The 24,342-nt window shown below is 45.2% G+C and overlaps 1 protein-coding gene across 1 annotated transcript in view; it reads right to left on the bottom strand.

Annotated features, from left to right (window-relative positions):
• Nucleotides 1–1,505: 1,505 nt before the first annotated feature.
• The window catches only part of FLI1 (Fli-1 proto-oncogene, ETS transcription factor), a 125,714-nt gene continuing 102,877 nt past the window's right edge, over nt 1,506–24,342 (bottom strand). The window contains exons 6-9 of the mRNA XM_065937393.1: nt 9,084–9,149; nt 7,294–7,353; nt 4,549–4,596; nt 1,506–3,501 (exon numbers count right to left, since the gene is read on the bottom strand). Of these exons, the coding sequence (XP_065793465.1) occupies nt 2,972–3,501; nt 4,549–4,596; nt 7,294–7,353; nt 9,084–9,149 (704 nt within the window). The 3' untranslated portion in view covers nt 1,506–2,971. The remainder of the gene's footprint in view (nt 3,502–4,548; nt 4,597–7,293; nt 7,354–9,083; nt 9,150–24,342) is intronic.

Here is a 24,342-nt window from a genome sequence, read left to right as displayed (position 1 = left end):
TGGCCTTTTGGCTAAGATCAAGTATCAAAAATTTAGACACTAAAATTTGAAACGTGTCTTCTTTCGTTTTGTTGTTGGATTTGCTCAGTTGTGTCCGACTCTGTGACCCCATGGACTGCAGCACGCTAGGCTTCCCTGTCTTCCTCTATCTTATGAAGTTTGCTCAAATTCATGTCCATTGGGTCGACGATGCCATCCAACCGTCTCATCCTGTCACCCCCTTCTCCTCCTGCCTTCAACCTTCCCTTTTGTTTAAGTAGGTAAGTTGTCTAGAAGGTACTCAGTGTCACCCTAGGAAGTCTACTGGGTGACCAAGGCTGTGAGTCTAATTTTTTCTCACAACATCAAGGACTTTCCAGGGCTCATTCATTTTCATTGTGAAATAGAGGAAATGAAAATGAGCCAACTCACAGTGAAACGATTTGAGGCGAATTTCTTCCCTGGGAAGAAAAAAGATCTTAAAAATCTGCATGAGCCATAAACTCCTGGCATAGGACCAGAGGAAGCTGGACCACCTTATTCTCTGCTGGAGGACTGACTGGGGGAACGGCCACTTGTGTTGGAGATGCTCAGAGGAGGCAAGAGTGAAGTCCAAGGTATGAGGTCTACCCTGGATGGATCTGCTTGCTTTGTTCTGGTTCCTGGATACATATCCATGGCCTTGGCTGTCCTCCTTTAAAACCCTTTTAGGCTGGAGGAAGATTTAAATAATATTTTTAAAAATCTCTGCAAACATCATCAACAATGTAAAGGTTAATTTTAAGTATCAGTTTGACTGTGGCCAAGATTAAACAGTATTTCCGGTATGTAAGTGTGGGTGTTTCTGAATGAGATTAGCACTGAATGTGTGGATTCATTGAAGGGGACTCCTCTCCCCGGTGCAGGCCAGAGGGCCCCCTCTAATCACGGAGGGTCTGAATAGAGCGAAAAGCAGAGGAAGGAGGAATTCACCCTCTGGGCTCCCTCCCTGTCTCCCCACACAGGACTTTTCTCCTGCCCTTGAACTGAGATCTACACCATCAGCCGGTTTCCCTGATTCCCTTGAATCACACACTACTGGGTTCCCTTGAGGGCTTCCCGGGTAGCGTAGTGGGTAAAGAACCCACTCCAGTATTCTTGCCTGGAGAATCCTTTGATGAGAGGAGCGTGGTGGGCTAGAGTCAGAGATGACTGAAGCAACTGAGCATGCTACGCATGGCTACCTTAAGTGACCGACTTCAGACCGGGGGAATTCTTCAGCCCTCACAATTGCATGAATTAAGTCCTCGTAATAAAGTTCCATATATATATATCCGCATTGGTTCTGTTTCTCTGGAGAGAGCTAATACAAACAACACTAAAACCCACATAATTCTATACCTTCTGCTGTATGTACATGTGAAAAGGTTTTCACGGTGCCAGAAGAGGTCAATAGGAAACTTTCCCTGGGAAAACCCTTGGACCTGGGGTGGGCGACAGGGGACAGAAGGTTGGTTGTAAATAAGAAAACGTTCTCCTCAGTTCTGAGAGAAGAAGTCACAATTTATTTAGTCAAATTATTTTACAACATAGTCTTCACGGACAGCTGTCAACTTAACACTTAATATAGTTTAAAAAAGTCAATGATTACCTGCAAAATTATATATATTTTAATATCTAAAAAATATATTGTATATATAAGGCAGAAAATCCCTCGTATCCACAAGGGAAAGTTTGGTTGCTGTTTTCCAAGTTGTGATGATTGTAGTTCAGTTATTTACAAACATCTCCAAAGCAGTTAACGGTTTAAAGGGGTTGCCTTGACTCGCTTCTGCTCACTTGTTAAATAATTACAGTGATTCTCTTTCAGGTAAGTCAGTGACTTCAAAGTCCTGTTCTCTTTTCTGCAACATGTCACATTATGCTTTTTTTTTAAAAAACCAGCTATAAAAACGTACAAGCAGCCCAAATGTACAGATTGACAAAAAGATGTACAAATTACATTTAAAAAAAATAACGACTGATCTGATAGGAACACTGTATCTGTGACCGAGGTCAACTCGTTTCTTTACTCTTTTTCACTTTTTAATTATTTACTTTTAATACTGTGAGATATAGGAAAATAACTCTGCATAATTTATACAGTAAGTTGCTTTGTGGTTGGTGGACCCTGGACTGATCGTCTGACAAGCGCACAGCACTTGCGAATCTGTTTGTGTTTAAAAATCCCTAGGACTTTTCAAAGTACTGGGACCCACTGTCATTTTTTTTTTCAGTTATTTAATTCTCTGACTTTTCAGGAAAGTCTGCATTTGCATTAACATCTCTTAGTTCATATCTTGACTACTTCTAGACAGAATGGTCAGCCTAGCGCATATTTACTGCCCACTGAGAGGGATTCTGCAATGCCTGTGGCTTCTTAAATACACACTTGTTTCTTTCTGTTAAATTCCAGTTGGGTGAAAACTTCACTGGCCTTACAACCAATGTTCCAGTTGCCCTCCACTGAGTTAGGTCTTCCTAAGATAAGATGATAAGCTTCCTGCCTCTAGTTCACTAAATCTCAAACCAGAGCATAACTGGTTAAGTCCATGATTCTTTATCCTACTGAACCCTTCAAGGTTCAAGATGAGACCCGTGTGTCGGTAAGAAACTGCTTTTGGTCCTAAAAATATGAATCTATATACAGTTTCTTTCCCAGAACCATGACACAACCATTCCAGTAATCTAAATATTCAACTCATAAGTTGACAGGAGATTGGGACTCCAAACTGGTATACTGGCCCATGGAATTATCCATCTCTTTGTTCAAGGTAGAGGAAAGCAGGAGTTACCAATGTTAAAAAAAAAAAAAAAAAAAAAGAAGAGGAAGAGTTGTTTTTAAAGAACAGGTACAGAAGTTCTATTCAACAAGTAAGAGCATCCAGTTTTGTTTTCTTTCCAAAGCCACGAAAGTCCAATGGGAGGTGTAAGGGAGGGGGCTTCAGCGAGAAGGCCACCGATGAGGAAGCATCTAGTAGTAGCTGCCTAAATGTGAGGGCACGTGGGTGTTGGGGTGGCGGGGGACGTTGGGGTTGGGGTAGATGCCCCCCGTGGGGGAGGTCCAGTACTGTGACGCCGCTCCGAAGAAGCTGGAGGACGTGACCGGCATGGAGGACGGGTGGGGAGGGACAAAGTTCACCTTCTGTTGGTGGGTGTGGTAGGAAGGCACGTAGGAGATGTCGGAAGGGTACTTGTACATGGACGACTCAGTGGGATGCGGCTGCAGAGCCTGAGCGATGCCGTGGAAGTCAAATTTGTAGGCATACCTCTTGCCGTGCACTTTGGTCATAATGTTTTTATCGTAGTAGTATCGGAGGGCCCGGCTCAGCTTGTCGTAATTCATGTTGGGTTTGCTCTTGCGCTCCCCCCAGCGCCGGGCCACCTCATCGGGGTCCGTCATTTTGAACTCGCCGTTGGTCCCCTCCCAGGTGATGCAGCTGGCGTTGGCGCTGTCCGAGAGCAACTCCAGGAGGAACTGCCACAGCTGGATCTGCCCGCTTCCTGCAGGAGAGAGAAAACAGAAGCTCCGCCTGAGAAATCAGAACCCGATCCCTAAGTGCAAGGGTCCAACTCACTCCGGACAGGAACCCCAGGATCTCCTTCTACAGTCAAGAGTCCACTTCTCACTGAGACTGGCATAATCAGCAAGGTTAGCTCTTTAGATAAGCTGCCCCCAGCCTGGTGAAATTCACCCAGAGCCAGCTGTGTGGCTTGGGGCGAAGCACGCCCCATCCCTTTGGGGGAAGATGCTTGCCTCTCTTCTTCTGTAAAGGCTTGGACCACTGTCTACTCCTTATTCAGTGCTGGCCTCCCTCAGAGTCCCAGGGGAACGTGTGACAGCACTTTAGGCTGAAGCAACCCGTACTGCTCCTTAGCCTTTGTGCTTGGCTCTCGGCTCTAAGTTCCACAGAGAAGAACATGGGCAGAGAGAAAAAAAAAGAGGACAGAGAGCTGGTGGCTTTCTCACCCTCTGAGCAGAAACGGCCTGGAGACAGGAGCAGTGGGACTTCCCTGGTGGGACGGTGCTGACCTCGCAATTCCAAAGGGCCTATTAACTCACACAAGAGGTGCTCTTGGTTCAGAACTCACTTGAGAGTTACCTGAATCACAAACCCTTAAAATACATACACTGTCAAGTTTATTTTATCTGCAACCTCTTTTATGAAGCCAGGTAATGCTGCAATACTACCTAAAGTGAAGACTGAGGCAGCTTTAGAATATGTATTCACTGAGAGCTGGCTAGAACTTGTTTCTTGCCCTTCCACACCCACCCCCATCTTTCCCTGCTGAAACTTATCTCAACCTCAGTGCACGTATATGGGGCTAAAATGTTTGTGGTCCAGAGGCATCTTCAGCTTATGGATATCATCACCACCTACTGACAAGTCCTGTTCTCTCATTGTGCACTAGAGAAACAGGGGTCAAACAGTTCAAGGAAAGGCATACATGTCCCTCCCCAGTCAGGTGTCTGAACTGAGGACTCCTAAGTGATCTCATAAAGCTATAGAACATTCTGGAACACAACCTCTCAGGCCAAAGTAAACTCACCAGGATTGGCTAAGCGACTGCTGGTTGGGCCCAGGATCTGATATGGATCTAAGGAGACAAGAAAGGAAATTTGCTTCACTGTTATGAAAAATATAAAAACAACAGCATTAACAATAAGAATACCCCTAAGAGTTTCTACTTTTATTTCAATATCACAGGAAACCCTGATTTCAGAAAACTGCACTGCTTTTATTTGCAGACCTCAAAGATCATGATCAGAGTTATGGTCTATATCCCTGTTATTACAGAAACAACTCGAAATAGTGATAGTATCATTTTTTCATATTTAGTGTCTGAAATGTATAGATAATGCTGCCATTACTTACAAGAGAATAATAATAATAAAAAAACATTTGGAAAGGAGCTAGCTGATATCCAATCACATGAATAAGGTGAAGTATGGCTTATTAAAGGGGCTTAAGGTCTAATGTGTCTTTGTAAAGGTCTTACAACAGTCTTTGTAAACATTTATTTATTTATTTACTCCTGACCATGCCATGCAGCTTGTGGGATCTTAGTTCCCTGATGAGGGACTGAAGCCACATCCCCGCAGTGGAAGTGCTGAGTCTTAACCACTGGAACACCAGGGACTGCCTTTGTTCTGTTCAGTCACTCAGTCGTGTCTGACTCTGTGATTGCATGGACTGTAGCCCGCCAGGCTATTCTGTCCGTGGGATTCTCCAGGCAAGAAAGCTGGAGTGGGTTGACATTTCCTTCTCCAGGGGATCTTCCTGACCCAGGGATCAAATCCATGTCTCCTGTGTCTCTAGGACTGGCAGGAGGACTCTTTATCACTGAACCACCTGGGAATCCCTGACTGGTCTTTAATAGCTCTAACTATTAGGGACAACTTTACATGTCTTTCTTTTTCTGATGCAGCATAAAAGACACATGCCTGGAAATCAAGTAGCCTGGGTTCTAACCCACCTAAGTTATCAGCTGAAAAACTCAGTGGGCAGTCTCTAGGTATTGCTTTTCTCCTTTGCAAAATGATAGGTGTGGCTCTTGGATTCTCCAGTTCCCTCCCAGTACAGCCTTCTATGATTTTAAGCTTGGAAATGTTGACACCAACCAACCAGAATTTGCATTTTAGCCATAAAATGATTATATATTTATATATATATACATTTGAATTTCTTTTTTAAGATAACATCTCTTTATTTTATTTATTTATTTTGGCCTCACCTTGTGGCATGTGTGATCTCAGTTTCCTGACCAGGAGTCAAACCCTTCCCCCTGCAGTGGAAGCATGGAGTCTTAACTACTGGACAGCCAGGGCAGTCCTTAAAATGATTATTATTAAACCTCAGTTTATGTAAAACTTATGTGATAGTTTAGCCATAAAAGAAACCTTTGCAATACTGACATAGTGAGGACTGTCGTCTTCTTTTCAGCTGAGATCATGGTAGAGAGCTGGATCACAGCTTGGCGATGATGTCATATGTTTGATACAATTTTACAATTTCTATAACTTTAAAAAATCAACATAATTTTGGGGTTTTTGCTCACAACCACAAATTAACTGGAAGAGTCCTTAAGACCTCTCAGTCTACCCCTTTTTATCCTCATGGTGTGACAGTTAAGATATTTTGGGGAAGGTAATTTGGCCACCTGATGTGAAGAGTTGACTCACTGGAAAAGACCTTGATGCTGGGAAAGACTGAGGGCAGGAGGAGAAGGGGGCGACAGAGGATGAGATGATTAGATAACATCACCGACTCAATGGACATGAGTTTGAACAAACTCCCAGAGACAGGGAAGGACAGGGAAGCCTGGCGAGCTGCAGTCCATGGGGTCGCAAAAGTCAGACACGACTGAGTGACTGAACGACAATGTCTAATTTTGTTGTTGTTGGGGATTCTTTAAATCCTCCATGTCAAATCCTCTCTGTCTGACTTGTGTTTCATGGTCAGCAAGTTCTCAGCCTTCCTGAGGAAATGCAGGTCAACTTTCTACTGCTTATCTTCAGCAGAGATGGAAAACCGAGTCTGTTCACCCAAAGCAACAGCGTGTTCAGAGCTTACTCTAAGCTGTGTCCCATAGACAGACTGAGCTGGGCTCAGGAGGGCACACATGGGTGTCTTCAGATTCACGAAGAACCTTCACAGAGAACAAGAGGAAGACCTTTAAACAGGGCAAACTGGGAAACTTGAACAGAAGACACAGCATTGGGGGGACTTTGGCTCAAATGGTGCAATTGAGCCTAGTCAGGTATTGAGCTCCCATAGCTGTAAGTATTCAAGTGGAGATGATGCAATCGCAAGACTGAGATATTACAGGAAGATGCTGTAGACCTAGATGTCTCTAGGTTCCCTTGCCATAAGAAGAGTCTCCAATTCCATGGTTTTCAAAGTTGCTCTGCCTTCATTGTTAAGGAGATTCATTACAGGGATGGAAGAAGGTGAAGCAACTTGGGAGTCTGGGATGATAGCTCTCGTATTCCCCGAATCCAGCCGTGTGGCTTCTGGCAAATCACTTCACCTCTTTAGACCTCGGTTTCTTTATTTTACAACATGAAGCATGCTAATCTTGAGGTTCCTTTCACCTCTGATATGTCATGAGTCTCTCCATGTTCCAGGGCGAGGTACGCCACGCACAGATCTAGTACAGTGTCAAATAAAGGATTCTATGAAGAAAAACAGTGATGACAAACACAAGATATTGTCTAAATCCTCCTCTGCTGACCACGTGGCACCAACGGCCATACAGGAAACAAAGGAGGGTTTGAATATCATGGACAGGTACCTGGTTGGGGCCGCTGTTCAGTATTCTTACTCATTGTTTGTGCTCCCGCAAGAGGGGGACCTGCGGCAAGAAGAGAAATATGGTAAGTGGAGCCATTCTCCATGAAGGGGAGGGAACGTCTCGTCAAGCACATCCCCACCGAGGAGGACAAATGTACTTCCTCATTCATTCACTCACTCAGTCATTCTGCTCATTTACTCATTTTATGTTATAAATATTTATCCAGAATGTATGTACTGGCACTGTTCTCGATGCTAGAGACCCAGCACTGAGCAAGGGGTTCCTGCCAGAGCTTACGTTTTAATGGGGGAGACAATGATAAACAGCAATAAATATGTAGAAGGAGCATGTCTGATGGTATTGGGGCTGTGGATTTCATTTTTAAATAGAAAACCGAGAAAGGTCTTTAACGAGAAGGTGGCATTTGAGCACCAGTCTCCTGCTCCTGTGTTTCCACGTCTTGTGAGCTCCCCTCTTTGTGGCATCTCTTAGGACACCCTTGCTGCTCCTGCCATCATGTCACATCTGCATGTTAGAGCTGTGTTGCATTTTGTACCATCTTTGGTTTCATCTGACTGGCAGCCTCACCACTCCTCTTTCCTCACTGACCCATCAAATGTTATTTAGCCAGTTAAATCTCCATAAACCACTTCACCCCACCATCCAAAAACCTCAGTGACTCACTGTTGACTAAAGCACTGAGATCTATGGTCTGTGCATCTTTAAACCTCTTCCTTACCCTTCCAGACTTTTCTTTTCCTTCGTGCACCCTAAATTCCAGGAACCCAAGTCCTCCCTGACTCAGACATGTTGACCTTGATGTCTTTTCCTGACTCCGCCTCTCCTGGGAGGGCATCTTTCCCATCTCTCTGGGTCCAAATCCTGCCTCTCTTTCTAGAACCAACTCTTATGGCTCCAGGTCCCCAAGGTGTTCCTGACACCACCCGGAAAGAAAGGGTTGTGTGTGTGTGTGTGTGTGTGTGTGTGCGCATGTGTGTGTGCGTGCGCGCACGCGTGTGCGGGCGTGTGCACACTCAACTCCTCTTCCCTCCTGGAGAGACTGGTCCATACCTGGTTCACCATGTGAAACCCACACTGCCCAAGGCTGGAGGCAGAGTAAACAGATAATACATATTATTAAAAGGGCGTGTGGCTATTGCCTGGGCATTAATTTTCAGTCCTAACCTCTATCTTGAAAGAATTCCCTTCACCATCCATTTTTGTGCTCAATATTTTACCTCCTAGAGACAGCAAGATTGACACATTCTGGGTCAGGACTTTATGAATCATTCTTTCCTCTGCACTCTCCACAGAAGATTCTGGGTCAGATTTCAACACAAATTGATGTCATACCACTAGCATCTGCTCATCCGGTTACCACCCCACCTCAGCGTTCCATGAAATGGGGTAGAGATATTGGTATGATTATATCTTGACAATTAGGGAAGCAGGCGAAGTCATGGAGGGTCATTGTTGAAGCTTAAATGGCAGAATCCAAATCCAGGTATTTTTCATTCATACAGAACCTTGTCCTAAGAAACTTGACAACTTCAAACATTCTAAAGCCAAATGCAGTAAAACAAAACTCAAAGGTCTGAGTGAAAGTTCCATTATCTTTCTGGGACTAGGTATCAGTCACAGGCTCTACACTGGCAATTAATTTTGATGTCCACTCAGAAAGCAGAAAAAGAAAATGCTTGCTCTTCTCTTTGTTTCTCTTATGACCCTATTCTCCACCCCACCCTCAGAAAAAGGTTTTCCTCCCAAAGAACAGAGTGACATTTACTTACTTTTGTTGAGGCCAGAATTCATGTTACTGCCCCAACCTCCTCTCCTGACTGAGTCATAGGAAGGGTCTAGTGGAAAAAACAAATAGAGATCCATCAGCCTCAATCGACGTGGATTTGTGCAAATTCCAGGAGATGGTGGGCAGGAGAACCTGGCATGCTACAGTCCATGGGGTGGCAGAGTCGGACACAACTGAGTGACTGAACAACAAGGACAGCATCTCCTGCTCTTCAGAAAGGTTGCCTCAAGATTATCTTTTAGTGATCCAGAAAAGTTAAATTTAATTTAGCAATAACTTAAAGCATCACTAAATTCCAGAAGTGCATTTCCCTAGGGCAAATGGGGACGGACAGAAGGAACAATGACACATTGATTGGGAGTCAAAGCGGTGGAAAGAACCCTGAATTTAAAGTCACAGCGTTGGTTCAGGTTCTATCCTTCCACCATCTGTTGTGAGACCTTGGATGAATCTAGACATCCTTGGGCCTCAGTTTTTCACCATATGTAATTAAGAGTCTTCCCTGGTGGTCCAGTGGATAAGACTTCATGTTCCCAATGCAGAGGGCCTGGGTTCAATCCTTGGTCAGGGAACTAGATCCCACATGCTACAACTAAGAGTTCACATGCTGCAACTGAAAAAAAAAAAAAAAAGATCACTCATGCTGAATCTAAAAGAAACCCTGCATGCCACAGTAAAGAATGAAGATTTCGTGTACTGCAACAAAGACGCGGCACTACCAACCACTTTTTCTTTTTAAATATGGAAATAAGATTTTACATGATTTAATCTATCTTAAAGGGTGTGCGAATGTTATCAATTGAATATCTGTGTCCTCCTCAAACTCATATGCAGATGTCTAATCCCCAATGTGATTGTAATAGGAGGTGGGGTCTTGGGAGGCAATTAAGTCTTCAGGGTGGAGCCCGTATGAATAGGGTCAGTGCTCTTATAAGAAGAGGTCACAGAGGTAGCTTGCCTGCATGTCTCCTGCCATATGAGGGTACAACAAGAAGGCAGTCATCTGCAATCCAGATGGGAGGTCCTCCAACACCTGACCATGCTGGCATATGACCTGACTTTCAATCTCCAGAACTGTCAGAAGTTAGTGTTGTTTATAAGCCTCCCAACTTATCATACTTTGTTACAGCAGTCCCAAGGGATGAAGGCAGGTAATGATGAAATGAGATAACACATGTGAAGCCCCTTATAAGGCATTCTACAAATATAATCTTAATAAGTAATCTTACAAGTTTAGAAAGAAAAAAGTGTCCAAAGTCTGTGTTGCAAAACCCTTTAAACAGCTCTGCAGAGATGGTCATGTCTAGATTAAAGGCTCATGGACAAACTGTCTCATAGTCGTGCCTCGAGGCCCCAGCGGTGGCTCCGGCCTCTCATTCCAACACACGTTTGGGCACATGCTGGGCTCTCCTTGGCCTCTCAGCTTTTCTGTTGATAGTAGAGAGAGCTGGGTGATGACCACAGCAAAAGGAAAAGGGCCAGAGGTGTGGCTGGACCAAGAAACAAGGGACTGGAGAGATGCTTCCCACCTGGACTGCAGAGAGGCTTCCAGATCACCTTGGTGGACACTCTACTGAACCTGAACATTCATGATCCCAACCCTTTTCTTGAAAGAATCCACATACCTCCCTAACCCTGTGCAGAAACTGCTTAACCAACTGGCTGGAAATGTCTTTTTCCTTTCTCACGCTGTGAGTCCCGTGGAGACACGGAGCAGGAACAGCAGAAGAGCTTAAGGATATAGAATTATGACTTTCAAAGTCTTTCCATGGACAACAAAGAAACCATAAAAACCATCCGGACAAATGGAGTGCAAACCTCATCAAACGACTGTCAGACAGGGTGAAACGCAAACCATCCCCCTCCGCCCCTTCTGAGCCTCACAAACAAATTAGAATAAGAACTGTGAAGATGGGCTGGCTGGTCCCATGGCCTGTTCTGATTGTTTCTGGCTAAGAACCACCAAACTACAGGAACAGATTTTTGGTGGAAAAATCCACGTGCAGATGTACATTCCTCCTAGTTTTGGAAAAGCCAGGGCAGTTTTGAAATTACAATCTTTAGCAATTGGCATGAAAAGCAAAACAGAAAGTGAGGGGATGGAGATGGGACGAAGGGGAGGGAAGGGGGCAAAAGAGACAGACCTGGCTCATTTGAGTTGTCTGTTTATATTTTTGACTCTTTCTTTCACAATTCCTTCTACAGATAGATTCCCGTGCTTGCTTAAAAACAAAGCAAAACAGAAACAAACAAAGAACCTAACTTGTTTACAAGCTGGGGTATGTGGTTGAAGGTTCTCATGGGTATTTTCTGGACTGTCTACAGGGGGCAACAGTGTGTATGAGGCTGGGGGACCCATGAGGAAAGGCCAGGTTCTTCCAAAATTCTTCTTTGGGGGTTGGGTTGCTGGTTAGGCTTCCAGGCATTTGTCTGGGACTGATTTCTGCAATGGATTGTGTATTTGGCTACAGAGTGCAAGTGAAAGAATATGAAACAAGTCCGCTATTCTTGCCTTTATTATTTTTATTAAATTAATTAGCTAGCTAAAATTTTTATTGCAGTATGTTGTGTTAATTTCTGCTGTACAGAAAATGAATGTCAGGTCCATTAGGGTCAGGACCCCTCTTTGGTTCTCTGATAGAACCAAGCACCCAGCCCAGTCATGTGTATACATATATCCCCTCTTTTTTATATTTTCTTTCCAATTAGATCACCACAGAGCCCTCAGTAGAGTTCCCTGAGTTATAGAATAGGTTCTCATTAGTTATCTGTTTTATACATGTGTGTGCTGTGTGCTCAGTCATGTCTGACTCTTTGCGACCACATGAACTATAGCCCACCATGAGATTTTCCAGGTAAGAATACCGGAGTGGGTAGCTATTTCCTCCTCCAGGGGAATCTTCCCTACCCAGGGATTGAACCCATATCTCCTGCACCCCATGCATTGGCAGGCAGGTTCTTTCACCACTGAGTTACCTGGGAAGCACCATTTTATATACAGTAAGGTATATATGCCAATTCCAACCTCTCAGTTCATCCCACCCCTCCTCCATCCCCCTTGGTATCCATGCTTGTTTTGTTCTCTGTATCTGTGTCTCTATTTCTGCTTTGTAAATAAATAAGCTCATCTATACCAATCTTTTCAGATTCCACATATATGTGTCAATATACAATATTTGTTTTTCTCTGACTTCGCTCTGTATGAAAAAAACATGATTCAAAAAGACACATACACCCCAGTGTTCACTGCAGCACTGTTCACAGTAGCCAGGACGTGGAAACAAAGTAAATGTCCATCAACAGAGGAATGGATAAAGACAACACAGGACATATACACGATGGAATATTATTCAGTCATAAAAAGGAACACAACTGGGTCACTTGTACAGATGTGGATAGACCCCTGTCCCTGCCTTTAAATAGGAGAAGACAACAAATAGAAGACTGTGAGGATGTGCAGGTCATGTGCCAAAGGAGTGCTGGAGATCCTGGCGGTGAAGGAGGGAGAAGCGAGTCTAAGTGGGGCCGGGTGGCTTGAGTGAGGCCTATTTGGAGAAAAGAGAGCACACATCAGAGGTGGGCACGTGGCAGACATGAGCAGTGAGATGGGAATGTGTCGGGTGGGAGACAACCACCTGTGGGTCTGCAGTGGGGGAGATGAGGAAGACAGGGTTGAGGTTAGGCTCAAGACCATCTCCACAGCCGATCAACAAGCTTAGTGGCCCTGGGTCACAGGCAGTAGAAACCAGGAGAGGCCCGGGGCAGGTGGCAATACTGTGAACACAAGGTGTGGTGGAGCATGCGGCCTGTGGTGGATGGATGGAGTGGGTACCGGGGGGACGAGAGATGAACCCAGCAGGAACGGACTAGAAAGTGGAATAGAAAGTGACAAATTCATGCAAAGAGAAATAGCAAATCACTAAGTTCCAGGAATTGGTGTGTGTTATCTGAAGTTCTGACTTGACTTCTGACTTACTCTGCACTGATAAGATCTCTGACTCAGAGTTTTCTAAGCACTTTTTCTTCTAGATCCTTAGTTTGCTGGAGGAATCCATCCTCTCTGAAAGCTATGTTATATTCGTTCAGAAGAAACTTTTTTTTTAAGGCCCACCTTAAGGCTATGGCTATAGTTACCATCAACTTCTTACCAGCTATTCCTCCTATTCTTTTTTTTTAATTAATTTTTTTTAATTGAAGAATGATGGCTTTACAGAATTTTGTTGTTTTTCTGTCAAACCTCCAAAATGATTCAGCCATAAGTATACATATATCTCCTCCTATTCTTTTATTCTAACACTAGAGGCATGCAAACGTTACAGGACGCCTGGACGAAATCCCTGTAACCAACAGAGGGCAGGTCGTGGCTGGATTTTTCTCTAATGATTGACACTCTATCAGAGGAGTGTCTGGCAGCCCTGTCTTTTCCTGCAATGCCCTGAGGGTCTGGGGGAAGCCTGGTTGAGAGAACTTTTGAGGTCCCTACCAACCCTAAAGTCCTAGAGTAGGTACAAAAAAAAAAAGTGACAGAAACAGAGAGGCCACGAGCAATCAGCCTGAAGTGCACCCTCCAGCGAAGGTAACAGAGCAATAAACAGCATCGGTCATGCCTAGAGACAAGGGTCCTGGAGCAGACTGTGAAATCAGAGCCGCAAAGGCCACAAGGCTCCCTTCCCACCTGCTCTTTCATTTCCACCCACTTGCATGGAAAATCCTGCCCCTGGAATCTGAGTCCACGAAGGACACCTGGGTCCATTTACTGAAGAGTTTAACAAATGCGGTCTGTGGGCACTGGGGTACATGAGGGCACCTACTAAATGGAAGATTGAAATGAAAACCAGCGTTTTGGGAGTAAGTCCTACTTCAAGGATAGAGCTGAAGATGGGGAAGGCCAAGATCATGAGCGAAGATCTGGCATTCTGCCTTAGAGGTTAGAAGCACTGGGGCAGCCCTGCAGATTAAATGAGATACCCAGGCAAATAGCTGGCATGGTGCCTAGCACAGAGTGAAACTCAGTGAACATTAGCAAGTAATATTATTGCAATTATTGCTATATTTGCATCATTAAATACCTTAGGAATGCTCAAACCCAGAAACAGGTTGGCCAGCCCTACCAAATATACATTAACCTCCCTCCCTTTGCTTCCATCCATCTTACTTTGCTTTACTTATTTTTCCATGTATCACCTAATTTAATCAAGTAGGCTATGGTTTTTTTCCCAGTGGTCATGTATGGATGTGAGAGTTGGACTACAAAGAAAGCTGAGTGCCGAAGAATTGATGCTTTTGAACTGTGGTGTTGGAGAAGACTCTTGAGAGTCCCTTGGACTGCAAGGAGATCCAACCAGTCCATCCTAAAGGAGATCAGTCCTGCGTGTTCACTGGAAGGACTGATTTTGAAGCTGAAACTCCAATACTTTGGCCACCTGATGCAAAGAGCTGACTCATTTGAAAAGACCCTGATGCTGGGAAAGACTGAGGGCAGGAGGAAAAGGCAATGACAGAGGATGAGATGGCTAGATGGCATCACCGACTCAACGGTCATGGGTTTGGGTGGACTCCAGGAGTTGGTGATAGACAGGGAGGCCTGGCATGCTGTGGTTCATGGGGTCACAAAGAATCAGACGCGACTGAGTGACAGAACTGAACTGAACTGAATCCATGATGGTTATTGTCTGCATCTCCCACCTGAATGTCAGGTCCATTAGGGTCAGGACCCCTCTTTGGTTCTCTGATAGAACCAAGCACCCAGCCCAGAGCAAGCACACAATAAATAATTGTTGAATGAATGAATGAAGGCCCAGCCAACATTTTCTCCTTCTTGCTAAATAGACACACTTCCTCTTGTTGTTCACTATTTTCCTAGCTGACGGGCATTCAAAGCCTCTGCCCAGATTTCTCCCCACTAAATGAAGTCACCACGTGATTCCAGTCTGTGTGTGTGCTAAGTCACTTCAGTCGTGTCTGACTCTTTGTGACCCCATGGACTATAGTCAGGCTCCTCCGTCCATGGGGCTCTTCAGGCAGGAATACTGGAGTGGATTGCCATGCCCTCCCCCAGGGAATCTTCCTGACCCAGGGATCGAACCCACATCTCGTGTCTCCTGCATTGGCAGGTGGGGTCTTTACCACTGGCGCCACCTGGGAAGCCTCTAAGAGTACAACAGGTGAAAATGTGACTGTTAGGGGCTCTCAGAGCAGCTGGTCTCAGAACTTTCGGGTGGCAGCAGATGCTTGATCAGCAAAAAATCACTTTTTTACTTCAGTGATGCCTTCTACCCCCGGCTTGATAATGAATCTTATTGTAATAAGCTTTTTCAGAAGATCTTCCCAGAAGGGCTCTGCCTGGAGCTTATGGTTTCAGGCAGTCTTGACATCCACTCGGGCCAAAGCTGAGAAAGACTGAGCCTCATTCTGGGCACTGCTAGGCATTGCGGATAATTCAGCTTCACGTATATAATGGTCTGAACAGTATCTTCATTATAGCATGGCTGGTGTGGCTCACTTGACCTTCAATGGCCTCTTAGATTCCAGGGGAGCCTCCTGCGGTGGAGAAATATGAGCATAGAGATTTTTTTTTTTTTTTTCTGAAGACTCCTTGTGGGAAGGGGAAGACTTTCTCTGAACGTGACCTTCTCACAGACATCCCAGTGTTAACTCAGCTTCTGTGTGAAGCTGTTAAACAGGTCCTAGAAACCCAGCCAAACATCTCAGGAAAGCTTTCTTTCTGCTCTGATGCCGATGGTTCGCTGTCTGAAGGCCCAGTGTCCCAGGCAGCACGCAGCTCCACACTTTGTCATGACCTCACCCGGGGGCCAGAGATGCAGGAGACGTGGGCACAAAAGCCTCTCTCTTCCTCCCTTCCGGCATGAGCCTGTGCTCTCGATTACTTGATGGAAAAAGATGAATATTCCCTGAAACTTCTCTTCGAGTTTCTGGTTGGCAGCACCTCACCCTGTTTATCCTTGGAAAGCCCGGCTTCTGAATGCAGACCTTTCAGCAGGACAGGCAAAGCGGCTCCAGCTCAGGGTAGAGGCTTCTCTCAGTCTGATCCAGACCTCCTTTCTTGGAAGAGCAAGGTTGCCCAAGGAGAAAAGCTCTAAGAAAGGGAACCCCTGAGTCAAAGCCCCAAGCTTCCCAAGAAAAAAGCCAAACCATCAGGAGGAAGACCCATTGCCCAAACTCCCCCATCTATAGATAACGTGGGTTTTTTTTTTTTTTTTTTTGGCGGGGGGCAGGGGGTCACGAGACCTGTGGGATCTTAGTTCCCTGATCAGAGATCAAACTGGCACCCCCTGTTTGGAAGGTGGATTCTTAATCACTGGACCACCAGGCAAGTCCCACATACAGGGAAGACTGTACATGAGGACAACATCCTTGCTGTTGGCAGAGGACTCAATGAGATGGTCCTCCATACCTCCCATCCCTCTGAGGCCCTCGGGGACAAGAGGTTCAGCCTAAAAAGAGGAGCAGGTCTGGCTTGGCCACCAGCCCAGCTCTGCTTCTCTCTGGGCTCTTTCCCCTGCCCTGCCCGACATGCCGAACCTTCCAGCCTCAGGACCAGCCCTGTGCCCGCCACGATCGCCATACAGCCCCTGCCAGCCACCGTAGCAGACATCTGACCTGCTGGCCTGGCCTCCCACTTTCAAAGTCGTGCTAAGGCAACGGGCACCGGAGCTGTAGAAGGTCATACAGTGCGTGGGCCCCCTTGGGCACGCACCCTTTCTCTCCAGAAGGTCGATGGTTATGCTTCAGATCCCAGCCCTGGCGAACAATCATCGTCAAAAGGTTACTCTGCCTTTTTGAACCCCATGTTCTGCTTCTCTAAAAATATTAGTAACAGATGCTGCATAGGATTGCTAGAAAGATTAAATAAGGATTTGATCAATGGCAATTTTAAAAATATACACAATATACACGTAGTCTATACAATCTTGCTTGCACCTCTAAGATGTTGGTCTTGGTGAAGTGAGGTTAGAAAACTCACCAGGGAAGACCCTGAGACAGAAGAGAAGCCGTAAAGCAGGAAGCAGAGTCCCATTCCTGTGCTCTGAGATCAGTGATTCCCAAACAGGAATAAAGTATGGCTCTCTTTTAGAAGAATGGATGACAGCAAGTCTCCTACATATGAATGAGTTCCTTTCCAAGAGCACATTTGTTAAGTCCAATCTGTTCATAAGTCCAACACAGTTAGCCTAGGTACCCAATTAACACCATCGTTATCCCTCGGTGCATCTTAGCAGTACCAGCTACATCACTGCTGCTCTTACTCTTCTTTCTGGACATCCTGGGCTTGAAATAAAGATGTTGTGCTACCATATTCTATACAGGACTGTACAGTAAAGAACATGAAAGCATGATTACCTGTAGAGGATGCCAGCACGTGAACTAACTCATGTGACTGGAAATGCCAACGCAAGTTCACATCTTTGACAGCTCACAACTTGAAGGTTCGTATGTAGGGGACTTGCTGTATCCTGGGTCCCAGTTTAGAATCTCTGGCCTAGAAGCTCGTGAGGGCCCGTGGCTCTGGCTGCCTTCTGGTCTATCACTAGCCGAGGTTTTACCTAGCATCTTTCCCGCCATCCCTGACTGTCAACTCCCCCAGCTCCCTGCCCAGCCAGCGTTGGAGCTCTGAGCTGGGTCCTCACCTCTTTGCAACCTCATCTACAAGGGCAGCTCAGGCTTCGCCTCAGGGGCATCCTATGTTCTAAAGGGCATCAGCAGATCTTGGCTTCCACGGAGACCTCAAGAAGAGGGAAATATCTAGGCAAGACTTTCCTCAAACTTGGAATGCATGGAGAAGAAAAAAGAACAAACATCCTGGATCAGATTTCTTTTGCTCAAGGATCTGTCCTGGAATCCAAACAGCCTCTGAGCTTCGGAGCCAGCCCTGCTGTGTGGAGGAGAATGAAGCTACTGTTTCAGATATTTCATGTGCAAAGAGAAGAAAGGACACATGAGAGAAATGCTTAAAGAATGGACGGCTTTCAAAGATGATGGCTGGAGAGGCCAGTGGTACCTTCTCTACACAGCCTTACCCCGGTCCCAGGAGGCTGGACCTGCTGAGGCCGGCCCCTCCCTGGCTCCACCCCTCCCACAGGGCTGTGTCTGAATGACACAGAAGCCTCAATGACCTCTTTATTTTGATAAGGCCTCCAAGTGGGATTTGGAGGCCAGCCTTGTGTGGAAAAGCAATTCATACTGACTCGATTAGTTGGGTGTTTGCCAGAACTCCCCTCTACATTAGGCCGTGTAGACGCAACTAAATTGCAGACTTCTTGGGTCAAATCTGCCTCAAGTTTAAGACAATCCCAGGTCAGAACAAGAAAACCTAACTGGCTGCTCACTTAGGTAACAGGCTTGAGAAGAATGAGTGGCCGTCTATGTTCAGCCCCCTGGATCCCCTGAGAGCCCGGATCTGATGCTCTCCTGTCTGCTTTCTTGGGGGGGTCGCCCTCACTCTCCCTGACTATTCGGGACACAGTCCTGCATGTGATGCATGACTCAACTTTTGCATCTTTTCCTCCCAAAGTTCTGCAAAGGCTCGCTGGTGAGGGTCTCGTGGTTATCACCCTCGTTTTGTTCAGCCTTCGGCTGTGATTCTTGGTGCACTTATGCCTCTTGCTTGGTGAGCATCTTTGGGAAGGGAGGGACTGTACCTTATCACCCGGTTTTTCTTTCCCACCCCCAGGTTCCTCTTCTTTCCTAGCATGAGCTATTGGGCCTAGCTGATATCTCACACTCCACATTCATTCAATCAGCAACGTTTTAGTGAATGTGTATTATGATGCTGGACCCTCTTCAGTGTGTGGAGAATGCATCGGTGGCCAGACACACAACTTTGCTCGGGGAGCTGGCATTCAAAATACACAGTGCTGCGCTATGCTTAGTCCTTCAGTCGTGTCTGACTCTTTGCAACGCCATGGACTGTAGCCTGCCAGTCTCCTCTGTTCATGGGATTTTCCAGCCAAGAATACTGGAGTGGATTCCCATTTCTTTCTCCAGGGGATCTTCCCAACCCAGGGACTGAACCCAAGTCTCCTGTGTCTTCTGTACTGCAGGCAAATTCTTCACCCGCTGAGCCATCAGTGAAGTGAAAGCCACTCAATCGTGTCCAACTCTTTGTGACCCCATGGACCATACAGTCCATGGAATTCTCTGGGCCAGAATACTGGGGTGGGTAGCCTTTCCCTTCTCCAGGGGATCTTCCCAACCCAGGGATTGAACCCAGGTCTCCTGCAACGCAGGCGGATTCTTTACCAGCTGAGCCATAAGGGAAACTCCCAAAACACATAGTAAACTACATCATAAATTAGAAGGTGGTGAGTGCTATGAGAAAAAGAAAACAGGCAAAGGAGAGGGCCTCACTGATAACACAGTTTTGAACAAAAACTTGGCCTGTCTAATGTTAGGAACATAAAGCTCTCCATAGTGCCATGATTTTCTTATGGAAAGTGACTGGGTCATCCTAATTGACCTCAAAGCCCTTCCAGAAAGTTAATCCCTCAGTGTCAGTTCTTTAGCTGGTGAGAATTATTTTATGATAGAAGATGAAAAAAAATTAGCTAAAAAACTCAATAGCATCTTTTGTATGTTTGAATGAGAGATAGTAAAAGGTGAAATAAGTCTACTCTATTATAATAAGTCTGGCCATCTAATGTGAAAGGTCATTGGAAAAGACCCTGATGCTGGGAAAGAATGAAGGCAAAAGGAGAAGGGGTTGGCAGAGAATGAGATGGTTATATAGTATCACTGACTCAACGGACATGAATCTGAACAAACTCAGGGAGATTAAGTAAAGGCCAGAAGAATCTGATGTGCTGCAGTTCATGGGGTTGCAAAGATTCAGACATGACTTAGCAACTGAACAACAACAACAATTAAAGAGTTCACCAATTTTTGCATATTTAGAATCAAGGTATTGTCAAATCTGTGGTCCCAGACTCATACAGACATAAGAAAGCCATTTACACAAAGAAACTTAAAATCCCACACTTTCTATGCCTTCCTCTTGAGCCGCCTCTAAAGTGGACTGCAGGAAAGGGCGTTTCTTTGGGGTCACTGTGAATGAGAAATAGATAAGTGAGCTCTCCCCAACAGAACATTCCATCTTTGTGGCCAGCCCATGAGCCCCAGAATGCCCCCACCTCTGTGTTCTGTGTCCACACATCAGAAGCACAGGGATTAGGGTTTCCCTGGAGGTCCAGTAGCTGAGACTCTGAGCTTCCAATGCAGGGGTCATGGGTTCGATCCCTGGTCAGGGAACTGCATCCCACATGCCACAGCTAAGTGTTCGAATGCTGTAACTAAAAAAATTCCGCGTGCTGCAAATAAAAGTGGCAATTAAAGATCCAGCATGCCACAACTAAGACCTGATGCAGCCAAACAAATAAATAAATATTAAAGAAAAAAAAAGCACAGGAGTTAAAAAGACAAAGAAGCATGAGCTCTGGGCAGGTGGAGTGTGGTCTCACTTACATAATAGAATCTGAGGCTTCTTTTCAGGCTGGAAGGGACTTCAGACATTATCTAAACCAGACATGCAAATTAGCACAGGCCTGGAGGCCCAAAGCCTGAGAGAAAGCATATGCGACCATATAAGAATTTTAATAGAAATCGAAAGTATGACTCACAGCAGAAAAAACTGCCTTTCTCTAAATTCCTCCGGGATATTGGGCAGGACAGGATCATTCTTTTTACAGGCGGCCAAAGACTTTGGAAGCTCAAAGAGTTTTCAAAGTTAGAATGAGAACCGTTTTCATCTCTTTGGAAGAGGGATACCTAAATCTTATCGAGTCTAAGGTCATGTGTGATGTAATTAAGGACTCTTAGGGATTTTCACAGGAAGGAATTCTGTGATTCCTCTTTTACGTTCCCATCAGGGAAACAGTTCATTGCCATGGAAGGAACTCTACATGAGGCTTCAGAACTTCCCGGGTTGCTTTCCATCTCTGCCAGTTACCAGCTGTGTGAACTCAGGCAGGTGACAATCTCTCTGAATCTCAGTCCACCTATCTGTAACAGGGGAGAAATGATTCTCCTAAAATTTAAGAATTTGGAGAAGCAAATGGCTTTAATCCTCCCAGAGTTCTTTTGAGAATAAATGCAATCATGCATGTGAAAACACTTTCTACACTCCAAAGTAACATTTAAGATTATAGCTGCTATTCTTTTCCAGAGTTTTATTCTGTGGAAATAAGTTAATTTTTCCCATGTCAACCAAGGCTAATTTCTTCTGGTTCTATGTTTAGGGAAGCAGAAGGATAGAGTATATATTTAATTAAATCGACAAATCAGATTTTCCCTCCCCAGTGAATCCATCAACTGTCAATGGTATTTACTGAATATCTACAGGGGTGGGAAAAGGGAATACAGAACAAAACTCAGAATTAGAGATGACAAGGTAATCTGTAGTTACCTTAGCATGGTAGTTAGGTCCACATGTGGCTTGTGAGTAAGGTAGGGTCCTGGGAAGTGAATGCATGTAGTCTTTGCGAGTATAGAAAAAAATATCTTGAAGAGGATGGAACTTGAATTAGGCCTTGAAGGATGTGTTGGATTTTGATAAAGTAGTAACTCCATTTAGTTTACCAGTCGCTTTTTAGAATATGCCTAACACAAGAATTTGAATTTCATCAGAGGCATGTTAAACTTTTTATTGATCCTCATGTGTAGATTGCTTCCAGATCCCTGAGGTTGGAGGGGAGAAGCTCATGTGGGTCCTGGTTAGTGTTTCTAACTATGGCATTTCTTCCTCAAAGACGTTAACCTCTCCCAAAAGGATGCTTCACGAGAAATAATTATTTATTATCTTAGACATGGACTTCTCTGAAGAGGGTTCATTGTTACCTCTTTAAAAAGAATTTGCGAAATTTTTACAATAAAATAACAAATGATGCTATCTTTGCCTTGGCTTTTCACTAGAAGATTTCCTAAGTTCCTTCACCTTTGTCTGGCATAAGAGAAGCTTCATTTTTTTTTTTTTCCTATTTTTTAAAATTTAAACACTAAAAAATAATTGTTACAATGTTGTGTTGGTTGAGAAGCTTCTTTCTTGAGAGAAATTTGGTTTATGAGCATGAGAATAAACAAGCACCTTTAAAATACTTTTCAGCAACTACTGTTCCTCCAAACAACCACTGCAATTTCTAAATCAGTGTATTTTGCAAAACAAAGGAATGTTCAAAAAATTTGGAATGTTCTATGTAGAGACACCCACCAGTGGGTTATCTGAAGCACTTGTGGACCTAGTCTTTTCTTTCCAAAGTACTCCAGGACCTGACTCCTCAACAGAGCGGTCACTTCTAGTTCCTATTACAAACCAAGACCCCGTGGTCATGGAAATGGAGTGACATCAACCGAGGCCAATTTCATTTTGAGTCTCAGCTCTGCTATCTGGAATGGGATGACACGTCTGAGTCAAAGTGAAACCTAGTAGAGATACGAAGTTTAAAATAGTAACAGTTAAGTCTGGAGATGAATTGGAAATGCAAAACCCAAACGGCCCACTCAGTAAGTGTGAAACGCCTGAGAGGTGGGCGGGGCTGGGTGCTGCTGAGACTCGCCCACTGGGCACACCGCCCGCAGGGGTGGGCGGAGTAGTTTTCTGGCTGAGTCCAGTTGGAAGGGTGCTCTGGAGGTCAAGGCGGCCCCAACTACCTTTCCCACAGTCTCACGCCTCTTTCCCCGTCCTGAAGTGCACTGAGAGCATTTTCTTTATTAAAACGCGTCAGGGCTCATGCCTTCACTGTCACCTTCACTCATGTTGCAGAGCAAGGTGGTGCTATCAGATTCTCGGTTTCTCCAGGGAGCATGTAGGAGCAGCTTTGACAGACAGGACTACAACGGATAAGCCGAAGCGGGGCAGGGGCAGGAAGGCCAAAGTGCGCGTTTCTAAGCAGCCCAGAAGGGTGTCAGGGGCCGGAACGCCTGCGGGCACAGGGATGAGGAGAAAACACCGCTGCAGAAAGATGCTGATACAAAGCAACCCTGCATCTCCATTAGGTATTCAAGTAAAGCCTGGGTCTGCAGCGGGGTGATGGAGGGGGAGAGGATTTGAGAAGCAGTGGGAACAGTCAGCTCCAACCTCGCCCACCAAGGACGCCTATGGACTGAGAAGGGGGTGTGGTCTAGGATGCTGCCGCAGGCAGCGTCTGTCTTTAAAGTGGTCCAGGTGATGCAGACATCTTTTCTTCTCCTGGAGAGCCATGGGTCAAGGAAGCTGACCAAGGCAAGGCCTTGGTTAACTCCTGTAACTGAGGAAATTTCACAACTAGACTTATCAAACCAACATCCACCATCCTTCTTTTTTTAAAGTTTACTGCACTCCTTCTGGGTCAACAGAGTGTTACTCAAGATAGCGTTTCATTTTCTAAATCTCTTCTTTTCCTCTTTGATTTAAAAAAAAAAAATTATTTTTCTTATTTAGTTTTTTTGGCTGTACTGGGTTTTTGTTGCTGTGGGAGGACTTTCTCTCTAGTTGCAGTGCATGGGCTTCTCGTTGTGGCGATTTCTAGTGCATGCTATAGAGCTTGGGCTCAGTAGTTGAGGCACATGGGCTTAGTTGATCTGAGGTTTGTGGAATCTTCCTGGACCAGGGATCGAACCCGTGTCCCAGGCATTGGCATGAGGATTCTTAACCACTAGGCCACCAGGGAAGTCCTTCTCTCCGAACTTTAAAAATGTCATATTAAACACACATAAAATGTGTAATGCTGTGTAAATTATCAAGCACAGTAATGAAAAGAACATCTGTGAGGCCATCTAATATGCTTCTGGAAATGCAAGATCTGAGTACCCAAGTGAGGGTCCTAATTTGCTGGGGGGAGGGGGGGCATAGTGGATATCAGTGAATCTCACCATATCATCTTAGCAACTAGATGACTTCAGCTTCCTGAAAAACATGGGCCATTCTACGGGGTGGAGGATGGAACAGGGAGACGCAGCCATAGAGCCTGTCACTGCTGGGTGGGGAGGGAACTGTGGAATGGGCTCCATTCTGCTTTAATTCCTACTACACTTTATGATTTGGGCTTAACCGATCTGTGTCCCAGTTTTCTCATGTGCAAAATGGGAAGGATAATTGTGTGTGTGCTTAGTCGCTCGGTCGTGTCCAACTCTTTGTGACCTTTTGGACCGTAGTCCACCAGGCCCCTCTGTCCATGGGATTTCCCAGTCAAGAAAACTGGAGTGAGTTGCTATTTCCTTCTTCAGGGGATCTTTCCAACCCACGGGTTGAACCT

The sequence above is a fragment of the Muntiacus reevesi genome, chromosome 5, assembly GCF_963930625.1.
Source record: "Muntiacus reevesi chromosome 5, mMunRee1.1, whole genome shotgun sequence".
NCBI classification, from domain to species: Eukaryota; Metazoa; Chordata; class Mammalia; order Artiodactyla; family Cervidae; genus Muntiacus; species Muntiacus reevesi.
Note: the sequence above shows the minus strand (reverse complement) of the source record. Positions and strands in the feature narration are given on the sequence as shown.